This window comes from Malania oleifera, chromosome 9, assembly GCF_029873635.1.
Source record: "Malania oleifera isolate guangnan ecotype guangnan chromosome 9, ASM2987363v1, whole genome shotgun sequence".
Lineage (NCBI taxonomy): Eukaryota > Viridiplantae > Streptophyta > Magnoliopsida > Santalales > Ximeniaceae > Malania > Malania oleifera.
Window position 1 is genome coordinate 93,499,106 of NC_080425.1, and position 18,465 is coordinate 93,517,570.

General features: G+C 36.9%; 1 protein-coding gene across 1 annotated transcript in view; it reads left to right on the forward strand.

Annotated features, from left to right (window-relative positions):
* Positions 1-505: 505 nt before the first annotated feature.
* LOC131163964 (uncharacterized) overlaps positions 506-18,465 on the forward strand; it is a 28,108-nt gene continuing 10,148 nt past the window's right edge. The window contains exon 1 of the mRNA XM_058120829.1: positions 506-1,184. Within this exon, the coding sequence (XP_057976812.1) occupies positions 1,001-1,184 (184 nt within the window). The 5' untranslated portion in view covers positions 506-1,000. The remainder of the gene's footprint in view (positions 1,185-18,465) is intronic.

Consider the following 18,465-nt stretch of genomic DNA (forward strand, 5'->3'; position numbering starts at 1 on the left):
AATAATGTGCCGCCATCAAAATTATTAATGATTAAGCAAAAAAACTGTTGAGAATTCCACTTGTGAGCTTGTCTCGTATTAGAAAATTTGAATGGATAATGGGTGCTTATATACATGGTTGGACTCAAGACTGAATAAGTTTAAGCTTTTTGATCAATTTGATGTTCACTCATGTGTATCAAGACTAGACTCCTCTAGTCCTAACAAGTGGTATTAGAGCCGACGATTCGTAACTCTGGGTGAGCGACATCATAAAAAGTCGAGACATGAAATTAATTTTCCTGACGTGTTAATAGTTGGAGGGCAAAGTATATAGTATATAGTTGAGGCCAATAAAACGTGAGAGATGTGATTGGATCGGAGGCATGTGGAATGTAATCCAATGCACGTAAAATGCCACCCACTTAAGCTACTGTTGAAGAATTGGGTTTGCTCCTAGGGAGATAATTTCTTTTCAAGTGGAATAATTAGAACTCACAGGTGAATAAAAAATTTGAGTAAATGATGGATGCTTATATCTCTCATCTGTATCAAATCCATCCATGAGTTCTGTAACAAAAATAGAAAAACAACTAGAAGAATCTCAAAATTGTTGGCACAAAGTAACTAAAGATACTTCCATGGAAGACACGAACCTACCTAAACCTTCTCCTCCTACACCACAAACAAACAAAAAAAAACACCAAAAAGAAAAATCGTAAACAAGCTCATAGCAATTGTCCCCTTTTACCCAAATACTGAAGTCCGAGAAGTGGGGAATCACCAAACACGGTTGCTTGTTTGTTTTCTGTAGAAGGCCATGGCGATTGACCCCTTTCACCCAAAACCCATGATCCATCGTTAATGGCCTGTAAAAGACCTTGACCCACTAACCCCAATTGGAATTCCTCCTAGGACACCCAAAAACGCCAAAACCAGGAACAGGAGGAGCAACCCAGAACCCACCCACCAACCTACCTGCAGAGACCGCCGACCGCCGCAGCACGCGCTCTCCGCCGCCATGTACAGGGACGTGTCCAACTGCAACACCTACAACTACGGCGACGCTCTCTACTGGGACGCGCGGTACGTCCAGGACGGCGGCCCCTTTGACTGGTACCAGCGGTACGCCGCTCTTCGCCCCTTCATTCGCAAGTATGTGCCTGCTACTTCTCGCGTCCTCGTCGTTGGGTGCGGCAATGCTGGTAATTTTGAGTTTTTGACTTTCTCTTGTTGGCGTTTTTGCTTCGAATTTGATTCGTCTGTCGCTGGAATCTAGGGTTTGTTTTTGGGTTTGCCCTGTTTGGTTGTCTGGAGGATGAAGTGAAAGTAAACAGTTTTAAGAAATGGATTATCTAGAGTTGATCTATCTAGTTAAATCTGAACCATTTGTCTCTTTTTTGGTAGTTTAGGTAATGTCATGTTGCCTGTGCATTGATGTGGATGTGTGGGCGTGTCATGTGCGTGTTTTGCTTTGTTTGGTGGGCAATTGAATTGGGATTCATTCTCTCCCCTCTCTCTAGGGTTTTTTCGCGTGTTTGTTTTTTCAGCCGGTTGCCCAGAGAATGTAATTGTAAGCAAAACAGTTTGGTGTTCTGAATGTTATTTTAACTCTCTGTTATTATGAAACGGTCAGATTACTCTTGAACAGTTCAGATAATGCCGAGTCACCTGTGTATTTGAGAGAGAGAGAGATTTTGAATTCCATGAAACTACTCAAAAGAGGAACTCTCTCAATCCCTAGTTTTATGGTTGGTTGCTGAGAAAGTGTTGAGCGAATGGTGGAGATTGGATTTCTGAGTATTAGTTTTATTCGGTTACATGGGACTCAAAGGTCAAAATAGGAAGGCCTATGCTCAGTTGAGTCTAATTCTACTGCCAGATGGGGCAATGTTAAATTTTTTTTTTTTTTAAATTTCTTCCTTTTCGTGTATCTTTTGGTACACAAAAAGGATAGTGGTGGTCCCTCAACTGGCTTTCAAGTTTCAAAGCACAGTTTTAGTTTAAAATTAATGAATAAAATCTTGCAGTGGTTAATAAGGTGTTTTATTGCATACTTCCATTTTTTTTTCTTTGAAGTTTGTGTTGCGCAAAACTACCAATGTGCAGTGGAAACATAAATTAAATCGGATCATGCAATGCAGCAACCAATGATGAATAATAAGGAAACAATCAGTCACACAGATAATAAAAGAAAGTAAATAAACAATAACAAGAGATTACGTGGTTCGGCAATGTGCTTACGTCTATTGGAGCAAACGACTGAATTTTCACTATCTAAATTCAAACAAGGATTATAATATTGTTTATATGCTAACTCTACATGTACAAAAGACTTATGAAGTTCTCCAAGTATCCCAGTAGCAATCCCCGGAAGAAAATCCTCTGAAATCGCCAACTTACTGATCTTCCCAATTCAAAATTTGAAATTAGCGCCGAACAAGACCGTCGATGGTTTAATACCGAGATTGAAATGCACAGACTGAAACCGTCGACAGTTCAAGGGTAAACCGTCAATCAAATTGTCGACGATTTCTTCTTGTAGCCCAACTTCCTCGTTCTTGCTCACCATACTTTTCCTGTGCATGCGTTTCACTCAACATGAGACACAAACTCCGACAATTTTCACCTTGGCGAATATTCACCCCTTGGGAGAAATATGAAGACATAACCCGCAGCTCCATCTGCGATAGTAGGTTGAGACATCTCCCATCTAGCAACTGGAGATGTTGATCGAGTCCAGGTAATGCTTGAACTTGTCTGTGGTAATAGGTTTTGTCAACATATTTGCTGCATTATCAAATGTGTGAACTTTTTCAAGTAGTAGTTCACCAGAAGCAACCAATTCTTTTAATCCTGTGAAACCGCACATCTATGTGCTTGGTTCTCGTATGATGCACTTGGTTTTTCGCCAAATAGATGACACTCTAACTATCACAATGTAGCTAAACTCCACCTTGCAGAATACTCAGCTCATTGACTAATCCTGTAAGCCACAACGTTTCCTTGGCAGCTTTAACCACTACCATGTACTCCGATTCAGTAGTAGATAAAGTAACAAGTGACTGCACCATGGACCTCTAACAAATAGGCCCTCCCACAAGGGTGAATACGGTGTGGTAGACCTCCTATCATCTAAGTCCCCTGCATAGTCCGCATCCACATATCCTATCACTGAAGGATCACTTTGTTGCCTGTAGAACATAATGTTTGTTTCCTGTTGAACATAATGTCATAGTCTTTAATACCCCTTAAGTATCTGAAAATCCACTTGACTACATCCCAATGCTGTCGGCCTGCATTGGAAAAGAACTTGCTCACCACACTAACAGCATGTGCTAGGTCAGGTCTCGTATATACCATAGCATACATTAAACACCCCATTGCACTGACATATGGGACCTTTGACATGTCACGAACGTCATCATTCGTCTTTGGGCATTGGGCGGTAGACAACTTAAAATGATTCGCTAACGGTGTACTCACCGGTTTAGCATTAACCATACTAAACCTTTCCAACACCTCCACATAGCTACCCTGAGAGAACCACAATCTTTCTACAGTTGTGTCTCTGCGAATCTTCATCTTAAAATCTTCTTGGCTTCACCTAATGTCAAACTCTTTACTCAACAGAGTTTTCAACTGATTTACCTCAGTCACATCCTTTGCAGCAATCAACTCCGCCTGTGATGCACTTAATGTCCTAATTTTTTCACACACAGCTAGTCCCAAGCCCGGGGTAAGGAGGAGGGTTGCGTTAGGTAGCTGACAGCTAGCGTAAAATTTGTCAGATCACTATGCTATGAATCCTTACTGAATATTTGCTGGGGCATCCCCTTTGAGGGACGCGATGCACTTGAACCACCCGGGTGTAGCGAAAAGTGGGTGAGGGTGGGCTAGGTCGTCGCCCCCAAGCGACACGCCATGTCGACGCCCGGGTACGGTGGCAAATATGCAAGGGTTCCTGTATCATTCTGGACGTGGGCAGGTAAATACGTTAGTTTAGGAAACTAGGATTAGATTAGCAACTTGGAATATAGAGACACTTACGGGTAAAAGTATGGAAATTGTGGATACAATGATTAGAAGAAGAATTAATATAATTTGCCTTCAAGAAACTAAATGGGTCGGGGAGAAAGTTAAAGAAATCGATAAATCAGGATTTAAACTTTGGTACACTGGAAAAGAAAAATATAAGAATGGAGTAGGTATTATTATAGACAAAAACTTAAAAGATAGCATCGTGGATGTAACTAGAGTAAGGGATATAATTATAAAAATCAAGATGGTATTATGACAAGAGATAATAAATATCATTAATGCTTATGCTCCTCAAGGTGGCTTAGCAGAAAATCTTAAGAGACAATTTTGGGAAGATATGGATAGTATCATACAAGGCATACTAGGGACTGAGAAAATATTTATAGGAGGAGATCTAAATGGACACGTTGGAAGAGAAAATAAAAATTATGAGAGGATACATAGAGGATATGGATATGGAGACAAAAATGAGTTTGGGGAGATGATCTTAGACTTTGCTATGTCATATGATTTTAGTATGATGAATACTTGCTTTAAGAAAAGAGAAGAACACTTAATAACCTTTAAAAGTGGACAAAATAGAAGTCAAATAGATTTTTTTTTTTAACTAGAAGGGTAGATCGTTTAGCATGCAAGGATTGTAAAGTTATTCCAGGTGAAAGCCTAACCACACAACATAGAGTCTTTGTGTTAGATATATGTATTAAAAATGGAAAAAAAAGATAAAATAAACCAGTGTGGGAGAACTAGATGGTGGGACCTAAAAGGAGAAAATATAATAAAATTTAAAGATAAAATGATCAAAGATGGGGATTGGACCTTAGAGGATGGGATAGATACAAATACTCTTTGGAATAGATTACTAGCTCTATTAAAAAAACAGCAAAAGAGAATTTAGGTGAATCAAGGGGAAGATTCTCGAATAGCAAAGAGAGTTGGTGGTGGGATAAAGATGTACAAAAAATCATAAAGACAAAAAGAATTTGGTATAAAACGTGGCAAAAATGTAGAAATAGAGATAACTTTGAAAAATATAAGGAGGGAAGAAAAGATGCAAAAATGGCCGTTAGTGAAGCTAAATATAGATCATTTAATAGTTTGTATGATAGATTAGGTGCAAAAGAAGGGGAAAGAGATATATTTAAACTTGCTAAAGTTAGAGAAAGGAAGAGCAAGGACTTAGGAAATGTAAAATGTATAAAAAGTGAGGATGATATTGTCTTAGTTAAGGACGAAGATATTAAAGAAAGATGGCGAAATTACTTTAGTAAGTTGTTTAATGAAAACCAAATAGAAGACTTAAACTTAAAATTGTCAAATGAGGAAAAGACTAAAAATATAAGATTTATCTGCAAAATTAGAGTTAACAAAGTTAAGTTTGCACTAAAAAAGATGAAAAATGGGAAAGTTATGGGACTAGATAACATCCCAATTGAAGTTTGGAAATGCTTGGGTGATAACGAAATTATATGGTTAACTAATTTATTTAATACAATTGTAAAAACTGGGAAAATGGCAGATGAATGGAGGAAAAACACTTTAATACCTATATACAAAAATAAAGGAGATATGCAAAATTGTAATAACTATCGTGGAATTAAACTTATGAGTCATATGATGAAACTTTGGGAAATGGTAGTTGAACAAAGATTAAGGTTAGAAACGAAGATCTCAGAAAATCAATTTGGTTTTATGCCTGGGAGATCTACCACAAAAGCTATTTATCTTTTAAGAAAATTAATGGAAAAGTTTAGGAAAAAGAAGAGAGACTTGCATATGATATTTATTGACCTTGAGAAGGCATATGATAGGATACCTAGGGAAGTTCTATGGTGGGTTTTAGAAAAAAAGGGTGTATGTTGTAGGTATACCGATGTCATTAAAGATATGTACGATGGAGTAATGACTAGTGTAAGGACTATAGATGGAGAAACTAGAGAATTTCCAATTGCCATAGGTGTACATCAAGGACCTGCTTTGAGTACTTATCTTTTTGCTTTAGTGATGGACCAATTGACTAAGAGTATTCAAAAGGAGGTTCCATGGTGTATGTTGTTTGCAGATGATATTGTATTAATTGACGAAACTAGGGACGGAGTAGAGGCTGAGTTAGAATTATGGAGAGAAGTTTTGGAATCTAGAGACTTTAGGATAAGTAGAAATAAAACAGAATATATGAAATGTAATTTTAGTAATGATAGGAAGAATATTGGAGTCAAAGTTAAACTTGATGATAAAGAAATAAATAGCACTTGTAGATTTCGATACCTTGGATCTGTTATGCAAGCTGACGGAGAAATTGAATGTAATGCATAGAGTTAAAGCAGGATGGTTAAAATGGAGAAATGTTTCAAGTGTGCTATGTGATTGTAGAATACCCTTAAAATTGAAAGGGAAGTTTTATAGGACAGCTATAAGACCAACTATGCTATATGGATCGTAATGTTGGGCGACGAAGAAACATAATATCCAAAAAGTAAAAGTTGCCGAGATGAGAATGCTTAGATGGATGAGTGGTATAACATTGAAAGATAAATTAAGGAATGAACATATTCGTGGTAAGTTAGGTGTAGCTCCTATAGAAGATGAGATAAGAGAGAGATGACTCAGATGGTATGGACACTTGCAACGTAGGCTTTATAGTGCACCTGTGAGGAAAAGTGATTTAGTTACTGTGGGGGGCAGTAGAAGGGGTAGGGATAGACCTAAAATAACTTGGGAGGAGATAGTAAGTAAGGATTTAATATCCTTGAATCTATAAAAAAAAATGGTCCATGATCGCATAAATTGGCGGAAAAGGATTCATATAGCCGACTTCACTTAGTGGGACTAAGGCTTGGTTTTGTTGTTGTTGTTATTACATCCTTTGCAGCAATCAACATGACATCAACATAAAGTAACAGAAAAATGAGTGAATTGTCCTCAAGACTCTTCATATAGACGCAGCAATCATACTCCCACCTTCTGTAACCAATCGGGATCATGTAGGAGTCAAAGCATTTGTACCACTGCCTCGGAGATAGTTTCAGCTCGTAAAGTGATTTCTTCAGTTTACAAACCAAATTCTCCTGTTCAGGTCAACTAAACCCTTATGGCTATACCATGTAAATCAGCTCCTCCAAATCACCATGGAGGAACGCTGTCTTTATGTCCATCTGCTCCAAATGCATGTCTAAATGCACCACCAATCTGAACACTACCTTGATGGAAGTTTGTCTGACCACAGGGAAGAAGATCTCATCATAATCAATTATTTTCCTCTGTGAGTAACCCTTTGCTACTAACTGAGTCTTGAACTTCTCTCATTCTTTTTCTGATACTGCTTCTTTCTTTCTATACACCCACTTGCATCCTATCACCCTCTTCCATGCTGGAAGCTCCACTAACTTGCACGTCTGGTTCTTATGCAATGATTTCATCTCCTCCACCATAGCACCAATCCATCTACTTTTCTCTTGACTGTACACCGCCTCTTGAAAAGTAGTAGGATCCTTGTTATTGGTAATAGGTGCATAAGACACCAGATCATCAAATCCATACTTGGGCGGTGGCTTGATATTGCGTCTGGGTCTGTCTATTGCTATACTACGTTGCTGCTGGTCTCCTAAGCTATAACTCCCTGCATTAATCTGCACATTGTCATCTTCATCTGGAGTCTCTAACTCCACTTGCACCACATGCTCATTGCTGCTGCAGTTTTCTGGCACCTGTTTCTCTTCTTATTCCTAAGTATGCTACTCTTGCAACAAGAATTTCTTATCGAGAACCACATCTCTACTAATCATCACCTTGTTTGCCTTCGGATCCCACAGTTTAAACCCTTTCACCCCTTTCTTATACCCCAGAAAGATGCACCGTGCACATACTAGGAACGTGCACATAAGCTGGACATCCAAATACTCTCAAACCAGATTAGTTTACCTCGATGCCTGTCTACACGTCATTTGCAACTTTTCCATCTAATGTTGCCCTTGGTGATTTCTTAATCAAGAAACATGCCATATTTACTGCCTCTGCCTAGAAGTTCTATATAAGCCCTGCATTCAACCTGAGACACTGAGCCCTTTCAGCTATGGTTTGGTTCATCCTTTTAGTCTCACCATTTTGTTGTGGTGTCTTGCGTATTGTGAAATGTCTCCTAATGCCATGCTGCTCGCACAACTCCACGAGTCTAGAATCAATGTACTCAGTTCCATTGTCTGCCTTGAGACATTTGATTTTTCTCCCGGTTTGGTTTTCTACTTCAGATTTCCACAATTTGAACTTGGCAAACGTTTCGGAATTGTGCCGCATGAAGTACACTTAGACCTTCCGTGAGTAATCATCAATAAAACTCACGAAATACATATGCCCTCCTCGTGATGCTACTTTCGCCGACCCCCAAACATTTGAATGAATGTAGTCAAGGATTCTCTCTGTCTTGTGCGTGGCTGCCATAAACTGCACCCTATTCTGTTTTCCAAGTACTGTACCTGTAGAAATTCAACTTGTATGATTTGATCCCCTTCAAAAGATTACTCTTATAAAACTCCATCATTCCACACTCACTCATATGCCCTAACCGTATTTGTCACAAGATAGTACTATTTGATTTAGACTCTGCAGCTGTAGTTCCACCTATAACTGTAGTATTTAGCAGTGTATAGATATTTCCTGGTACTTTCTGCCTCTTCATCACGGTTAGAACACCCTTACTCACCTTCATTGCCCCACTTTCAGACTTGTAACTAAACCCGTTACAATTTAAAGTGCCTAATGAAATCAAATTCTTTATTAATTTCGGTATATGCCTAATATCACATAATGTCCTCACCACACCATCAAACATTCTGATTCTGATGTTCCTATTTCGACAATTTTGTAGGAAGCATCATTTCCCATCAGAATAGAATCAAAATTTACTAGCCTGTAAGTGGTGAATCGGTATTTGTTGGGCGTCATGTGATAAGAGCACGCCGAATCTAAGATCCAAGAATCCGTGAGATTATCTGAATCGAATGAAACCGAAAGCATATCACCATCATCGCTCCCTGAGTCTCTTTCTTCCACTACATTCGCCGATTTCGATGAACTTTCTTTATTTTTTGCATTCCCCTTCTTCTTCTATGGACAATCCAGGTTTTATGTACCCCTTTTTCCCGCACTTAAAACACTGTACGTCCTTCCTCTTACTAGAATTGGACTGAGCCTTATTGTTATTTAGTCCACTCCGAAACTTGCTTCTCTCATGATCTTGATTACCTTTCATCACAAGCCCTTCACCCTGAGAATTCTCATTGCTGGCCTTCCTTTGTTGAAAGCCCAAGAGAGCACTTGTGATATCCTCCAACTTCAAAGTTTCCTTTCCCCATGTCAGAGTCGTAACCAAATTTTCATACGTAGGAGACGTAGATAGGGAATTTAGCAGCATCAATGCCTTGTCTTCGTCCTCGAACTTCACATCAACTCGCTTTAGATCACTGATGATCTGATTGAATACTTTGATGTATTTATTCAGATCAAACTCTCTGCCATTTTAAGGCCATACAGTTTTTGTTTAAGATACAACTTGTTCGTCAATGATTTGGACATATACCGACTTTCAAGTTTCATCCAAACTACTGTCGGCGATTCCTCATCCATGACGTGATACATTACGTCATTAGCCAGACAAAGCTTGATAATTGCCACAGCCTTCGCTTCCAATTGCTTCCAACTCATGTCGTCCATGCCTTCCGGCTGCCTCCCGTATAAAGCCATCACCATACCTTACTGCACCAACAAGTCCTTAACCCTCCTGTGCCAAGGTTTGAAATTTCCTGATCGATCGAATTTGACAATGTTGAACTTCGCAGAAGAAATCCCAACCATTGTAACCAATAGTTCTGATACTAATTTGTTGTGCAAAACTACCAATGCGTAGTGGAAACACAAATTGAATCGGATTGTGCAATGCAGCAACCAATGATGAATAATACGGAAACAATCAAGCATACAATTAATAAAAGAAAGCAAATAAACAATGACACTAGAGATTACGTGGTTTGGCAATGTGCCTATGTCCACGGGAGCAAATGGCTGAATTTTCACTATCTAAATTCAAACAAGCGTTACAATCAAGGACTTAAATTTTGATTTCAATGGAAATTTCGATGGTCTCAATTTACGGAAATTTCGATTTCAATTTCAATTTAAAGAAATTACAGAAATTTATAGTAAATGATGGAAATTTACAATAAAACTTTAGGAAATGTTAGAATAGATGATTATGCTTAATATGGTATCAAAATACATTAAAAAAATGCATATAAGACAAGTTTCTAGTGTGTAGGATATTAAACTGCATATCGCGAAACAAACTATGAACTGAAGAACATTCAAGTGATTATAAAGTTTTGAAGCTATTCCTTTAAGATTTAAGCCAACAAATTATCATTTAAACAATTACATTTTCAATAAAAATTATACATTTAATGATCTAATACCACATGGACTTTCTTGGTGGCTCAAAGTCATCTCTCCTATCCCTATCATTAGGATTTCGAGATGACATATATTGTTTACAATGATCACTCCATGTCATATAATTTCCAAAATATTGAGTATAGGTGTACATGTGTTGTTTGTACTCCTCCATAGTCATCTGGTTCATGGCAGTTTCTACTCGACCAGAAGATCTTCGTGTGCTAGGATTTCTTCTTGCAGGTTCTACTTGTTGTGTATGTCCATAGGATTGTTTTGCGTTTGCATACTAGTCATACTTATACCCATATTCTTGACTTGTTTGTCCATACCCATAGACATGTGGTTGCCAATTTCCATATTATTTTGCCTGCTCATTTGCATATGAAAACGGTTGGCCATATGTAGATTGTGAGGAACTGTTCTGTGTAGATTCATAACCACCATAACTATTAGAGTCATGCTCTGTTCCTATACTCATAGATTCCATACTAAGGGAAAAGGTATCCTCTTCTATTTGATGCATCTTCCCTTTTCCTTTTCTACGACTGTACTGCCTATCAACTGAACATGTTTCTCTTTGTGAACCCTCATCTTCTAGTTGGGAAGGACGTGTATATTCCACTTCTGGTCTATAATCTTGCCATCCTTTATTTCCTCCATAGTCCCCACCCTCCCCACCTTGCCCACTGCTACCGCCGGGGTTAGATCTGTCACCACCAGCATCATCGTTGTCATTATCATCATCACCACCAGAGGGCATGGTGGATGAAGTTCCATATCTAGATCCAAGTTTCATTTGTGAATCATCACTACTAGATATTACTTCTTCTATCATTACCTGATTAACATCAATGTCAAAGTCATCTTGTGCATGCTTGGCCATTTGTGGATGGGGACTTTCGTCTCATTCATCAAGATGAGATGGCCTAATCCATTGAAAAAGTGGATACTCATCCTTATCACCCAATTCAACTGATATGTCAAGAAGGTCCAGGGGATCTTGTTCAGCCACTTTGTCTATTTCGGCCTCCATATCTGTTATTCGAAGTTTCATGTTGTAATAACAAAAAACAAGCTGCTGAAGTTTGGTGTAGGCTAGTCTATTTCTTTGCTTTGTGTGAATGAGTGCAAATGTGCTCCAATTTTGTTCACAAGCTGATGAAGATGCGGTTTGTGACAAAATGCGCAATGCTAGCTTTCTTAGGATTGAAGCACTTAATCCATACATCATCCACCAATAAGTTATGCAAGATGTTTTAAGAACACAAGTTAGTATTTACTACTTAGTAGATTGTACTTGAAGTTTGTAACTTTGTATTGTACATTTATATAAAAATACTTACCAAGTGCCATGGTTGCCCTAGCTGCTGGTTCTCCAAAGCTTCTTTTAGCATCTCTAAATATAATAATCTAAAAAAAATATTGATATTGAATAATTAAACATGGATTAAGACTTATTTTATTTAAATTTATTTTAAAAATATACCTCATTTCCAATTTGATACAGGCCCGAGGAATGTGGCTCAAGGGTGTTAAAAACTTTATGAACTGCATCAAGAAAATAAGGATCTTCCCCAACACTTTCTTTGTATTGACATTTTGTATTTAAGAAATAAGCTGCCAATCAAATAAAGTAAAATATAAATATGTAATAAATATTTTGATATATGAATTTCTTGAAATTTCTAAATATTTGATACTTGCTGCATGAAGAGGATGTTCAAGGGTTCTTTCCCACCGGTCATTGATGACTTTGAGAACCCATCTCATGGTTCGAAATCGCGGTCGCGGGTAACGTAGCGTAACGGTCGCGGGTGTTGCGGGACGCGGGAGATGTGGGTGTTATGTAACGGGAAGCGGGCGTAATGGTCGTGAATTTTTTTCACGCATGCACAACCATGCCAAAATCGAAAAATAGGCATGAAATCCATTAATACATGATTTTTAATGAATTTTAAAAGTCTTCATTCAACCTACAAATGTTTTTTTAATAGGCATTATGATTTTTATATTAATTTTAGTGCGCTGTTTACAAAAAAAAAACATATCTTTTAATAATTTACATTACTTTAAAATTTACAATTTAACAAAATAAATATGAAGTTGTAAATCTTATAATTTAATTATTTAAATGGTAATAGACTTGAACTTGAGTCACTTAAGAGTTGAGACTTGACTAATTGTGTAAAAATTAGAATTTATTATAAATTGTAGATCTAATATTAAATTATTAATTGTCAAGGACCTCAAGGTATTAAAAAAAATATATATGTAGAATATTAGTTAATAATTTTTTACTAAATCTGTACTCTAAGTTTCTAAGTTCTAAGTTCTAGGTTCTAACTCTCTAAGAGTCTAAGTAACTCTATAAATTTTATATTTTAAAAACTTTATACTATTTTTTTTATTTTAATTAAAAAATTCTACTTATACAATCATTAATAATTTGCAATTGTTAATTTGTATTCTAATTAAATAATAAATAAACTAAATTTATATACTAATTATATTTATAAACTGAAATTATAAAACAAAATTTATAACTTATATACTAATTAGTAATTAAATAAACAGAAATTTATAATTTATATATTCTATAAATTGAAATTATAAAAAAAATTAAATTTAAAATTGAAATTTACAATTTATATACTAATTAAATAAACTGAAATTTAAAACAAACTGAAATTTACAATTTATATAAAGCAATAAAGCGTAAATTGAAATAATAAAACAGAATAAATTATTAAGTAATAAAACATAAATTGAAATAATAAAACAACAAACATACTACATACCCACTGGCCACCACCCACTTCCCAGTTACCACTTACCCACTCTTGATTCCCACTCCCACGGAAGCTGCGACCCTGCGACTGTGAGAGAGCTGCTGGCCTGCTACAGCTGCAACTTGCAAGCTTCCAAATTTTGGAGGAATCGAAGGCTTCGAATGGAGGAATCAAAGGCTTGCTGATTTTTGGGTTCTTGGACGAAGGAGATGAATGACGGACTGAGGGAGATGAAGCTGTACAAAGCAGATTTTGGGGGTTTTAGGGATTTCGAAGCTTCAGATCAGTATCGAAGCTGTATGTATGAAGGAGACGAAGAATCGAAGAGTGATTCAAGTGAAGAGGGAACTGAATTCAGCTTGCGGACGACAGATGTTAGGGTTCAAAGGCTCGAAGCTGCGTAAAGGACGTTACGTTCCGTAATGTTAGTGTAACGGCCGTTACGGGCCGTTACGTTTCCGTAACGGCCGTTACTCATGTGAATTTTTGGCTCGCCGCTAATGCGGCCTCAAACGGTATCAGAGACCTATTTTTCCGTTACGTAACGGCCGTTATTTAATACCATGACCCATCTTGCACTTCTTGCACCTATTTCAATGGCCTCTTTCATTACCTTATTGCTTCAAGCACAACTCCTAATGTTGGCCACACTTCACTATCAACTATACGCAATACTCGATATATAGGCTTATAAATGTTACAAACTTTTACCACTCTATCCCAAAATTGATGGTTAAGAACTGTACTTTCAATTTCTCTACCCATTTTTGTTCGACTAAGAACATGCTCAGCCCATATCAACTGTACTTTTTTTTTTGTAGGCTATCAAGTGCAATGTAGTTTGTAGCAAATCGTGTGGCCCCTGGACGCACAATATCCCCTTGACAGTGCTCCCTCATTTTAGCAAGCAACCATCCATGATTATATATAAAATTAGTGATCTGTCTCCCTTGCAAGATCACTATGCTTATTGCCTCTCTTTTTCCGATCTCTTAAAAAATGAGATCAATACAATGAGCGGCGCAAGGAGTCCAATACAAGTTGAATTTTTTCATTAATTTTAGACCCGCTTTCTTGTAGGCACTACCATTATCGGTCACCACTTGGACAACATGTTGCTTTCCTACCTTTTGCACAACATGTTTTAATAGGGAATATATGTATTCATGGTCTTTTATTTTATCAGAAGCATCTACTGACTTTAGAAAAATTGTGCTTCCTTTCGAGTAAACCATGAAATTTATGATGGATAATTTTGTAGGGCCTGTCCATCCATCACACATTACAGTGCAACCATACGTGGCCCACTTTTTCTTCACTTCTTCTACGTGGCCTTCCATTTCTTTTACCTCTAAATCAATGTATTTTGTTCTGATTTCATAGGGTGTCGGTGGATCGACTCCCGTTCCAGCTGATTGGCAACCCCATACCATGTTTTTAAAATGAGGTGATTTTGCTTTCTCAGGTGGAACATTATCATATATAAAAAACTTTGAAATCAACCTATTCATTTCTTCTTTTATTTTACCTCCTTTGAATAAATTTTTCAAGTTTCTTTGTTTTGCTACATTTGACTTGTAATATTGAGAAGACTTTGAAATATATGGCTCTATTTCTGGCTCTCTCACACTTTAAGATCGCCTCATCGAAGGTTGCCCTGCACTACTACCAGCCCCTGAACTGCCTCCTTGTTGGCTACCTGCAAACCTACGAGATTGATCTCTTTCTTATTCCGTCTATTTTGAAGCATAGAATGCTTGACGATATGCAGACCTTTCATAGGAAGAAATGTTAGGCGGGTATGCAATATCGGCAACATCATCAACTTCATCAATTTGTTGTGAATGCATAAAGTTCCCATGCAATTCATTTTTTTTTGATCCATTCTTTCTATATTTTTGGCCTTAGCTGTTGTTTTTCTTTCTAAAATAATTGTCATTTCCTGCTTAACTTCTGGAGGTACTTTGTCGCAAAATTTTATATTATGCTGCGGGCTGTAATTTGCTAGGTGCATTTTTAATCTTGTTGCACCACCACTCTTCATTTGTATTCCGCAGTATTTGCAAATAAATCCATTCTTGACATTGGGCATCGGGTATCCATGTTCCCATGCTGGATCTTGTTTTCTTCCTTCAGACATTTTTGTAGATAATTTTACTTTCCTACAAGGTAACAATGAATCAAAAATTAGGTGTTAAATTAGTCAACAATTTTAAAAAAAAATTATTTGAGATGTTTTATTATCAATATAATATTAATAAATAAGACAAACATTAAAATATTAAATTAAATTTACAAAATTTAATGATAATGTACAAAATTACCAATAAATTATGGAAATTAAATTAGTCAAATAAATGAAATAATTTAAACTATATTAAGCTAATAAGTACTTTAATTTATTTAATTACTAGGCTATACTGATTAGGTGTTAAATTACTCTAAATTTGTAAAAAAAAAAAAAAATATTTGGATGTTACTCTACAATTTTAAAATAAAAATATTTAGATGCTAAATAAAGATAAATTAATAACTAAGAGAAATATTAAATTATTAAATTAAAATTACAAAATTAATGATAATTTTTACAAAATTATTATTAAGTAATAAATTTTTAAAATGAATATATTTAAATAAATGAAATAATTTATTAATTCATACTATAATAAGACAATAATAGTAAATTATTCTAATTTTATTTAGTTATTAAATTTACTAGTTATTAACTAATTATTTATTATACTAACTTATTATTTAGTATACTAGCAAAGTAGTAAGTAGTAACTAGTAAGTTAGTAACATTAACTAAGTAAGGGGTAAATAGTAAATGGGAGAGGAGGGCATTGCTGTAAATATATTGGGGGCAAGGGAGATTTTGAGTAAATAGAAAAACTTAAAAGTTAAAGCATGTTATTTAAAATATAGACCAGCCTTTAGTTTGCATCCCTTTTATTTCGTGGAGCTGCTGTTGCTCGTGGAGGGAGGGGCGACAGTGGCTCCAGACTCTCGTCCCTCGTCTCTCTTCTCTCGGTTTCTTGCTCGCAGCTTTGCGAGAGCTTCAGCAAAAAGGAAGATTGCAGGTTGGAGTTCTTGCGGCTGGCTGCGACTGTGTGCGACGCCGACAACGATGGAGGTGGAGGGTGAAGCCGAAGGCTAGAGGCAGAGGCTCGAAGGGTTAGAGCAGGAGGGGATTCCAAGGCTAGGGCTTTTCGGAGTTCGAACTTCAAAGGTTGAGGCAGAAGGCAGCAGAAAATTTGGAATCTTGGTTTTTTTTTTATGAAGTTTGAAGATGGAAGAAGAAGAAGACTTTGAGAGTTTGAGCTTGATGTATGTATCCGAATGCATGTTAATTTATACAAATAAATTGTGTAGTGGTCGGTGGAATTATTGGGTTGAATAATGGATTTGCAGAGTATCTATGCGAGATTTTTGTTTTTCACTATATAAGCTCATGGGTTGCACAACGTGCACAATCACGTGGGAAAAGCAAAAAAAAAAATCTGAGAATACTCAGAATAGCGTTGAAATTCCTCCCTCCAATATATATATATATATTTTTTCCACATGATTTCCAGAAATTTTCGAAATTTCGAACGAAATTTGCCGAAAGCTCAAAATTTCGGTCAAATTTTTTCAAAATCGAATCTGTCTCCCAATTTCCTTTTGGGACCCCTCAAAATTCGAAATTTTGGTTGAAATTTCGACATTTCGACCGAAATTTAAGTCCTTGGTTACAATATTGATTATATGCTAACCCTACACGTACAAAAGACTTAGGAAGTTCCCCAAGTACCCCTGTAGCAATCCTCGTAGGAAAATCCTTTGAAATCCCCAACTTACTGATCTTCCTGATTCAAGATTCGAAATTAGCACCGAACAAGACCGTCGATGGTTTAATACTGAGATTGAAATGCACATACTGAAACTGTCGATGGTTTTTAGGCAAACCGTTGATGTAACTGTTGACCAAACTGTCGATGGTTTCTTCTTGCAGCCCAGCTTCCTTGTTCTTGCTCACCATGCTTTCCCTGTGCATGCATTCCACTCAATATGAGCCACAAACTCCAACAGTTTGGATTGATTAGAAGTATCTGGACATGATTGAAGTTAGTCTTGTCTGTCATAGAAGGTTGATTGTGGTCATTTTGATGCTGGCATAATTATATGTAGATGATTTATGCCCATGGACTAGTAATTCTAATAGGTATTTGCTTATTTTTTTTTTACCATATCTTTGAATTGGGTGAATGTGAAGCTAATGTCATCTTTGAAGTTTCTTTTTCCTTGCTCATTTTTTTGGGTTTATCAAGTGAAAAAAGCAGATCATTGGACACTCTGTTTGAAACTCAGTCCTGGTTATTGCTATTGTCGGGTAAGAATGAAGATAGATCACTGGATTAGAAAGAAGGCACCAAACACCTCCATTCACACTGATTTGGAAATATGGTATCTTAGCACACTTAAAATTATATTTTTGGGCATACATGGCTACAATTAACTTCTGTTGTTATGAAATTTTCAATGATACTATTCTTTTCCAGGTAGTAAATTTGTTAATTGTTATAGTTAATACTGAGCCAACGAAGTCTTGTGTGTTCATCTGTATGCAAATGCATGAGTATTTGCTACAGTTTCGCATTGGAGATGAAAAGAGGGAAGGCCTTAGATCAAAGGTAAGGTTGCTCGTTTGTGACAGATTGGTCATGGGTTTGAGTCAAAGGAAACAATAAAAGCAGAGGTAAGGCTGTGCCCAAACTGTGACCCTCCCCCTACTCTTGCAAAGTGGGGAGCCTTGTGTGCCTAGGATGCTCTTTTTCTAATTGTTCAAGAGTCATTCTTCTTCTATTCCCCCCCCCCCCCTCCCACGCACACACATACACACAAAAGGTATCTTCTGCTGACACGTGGCATGGCTCGGAAGACCCACTTGAGACACACAAGGCTCCATTTTGGCGCTTGCAGGTCTTCTGGGCAGATTTGGAGACCTGATTGAGACATGTGGGGCTCTGTTATTATTATTATTGTTGTTGTTGTTGTTTTCCCTCTTCTTTCTTCTGATGACCAGCAGCAGTGGCTCATCTCCCCTGTCCTCTCCTCTCTCCCATAAAAGCGTGGATCACAACCATGATAAAAGGGCTTATTATTATTATTATTATTATTATTATTATTAATTATTGGTGCGGCATGCATAATTTGAACCCAGAACCTATTG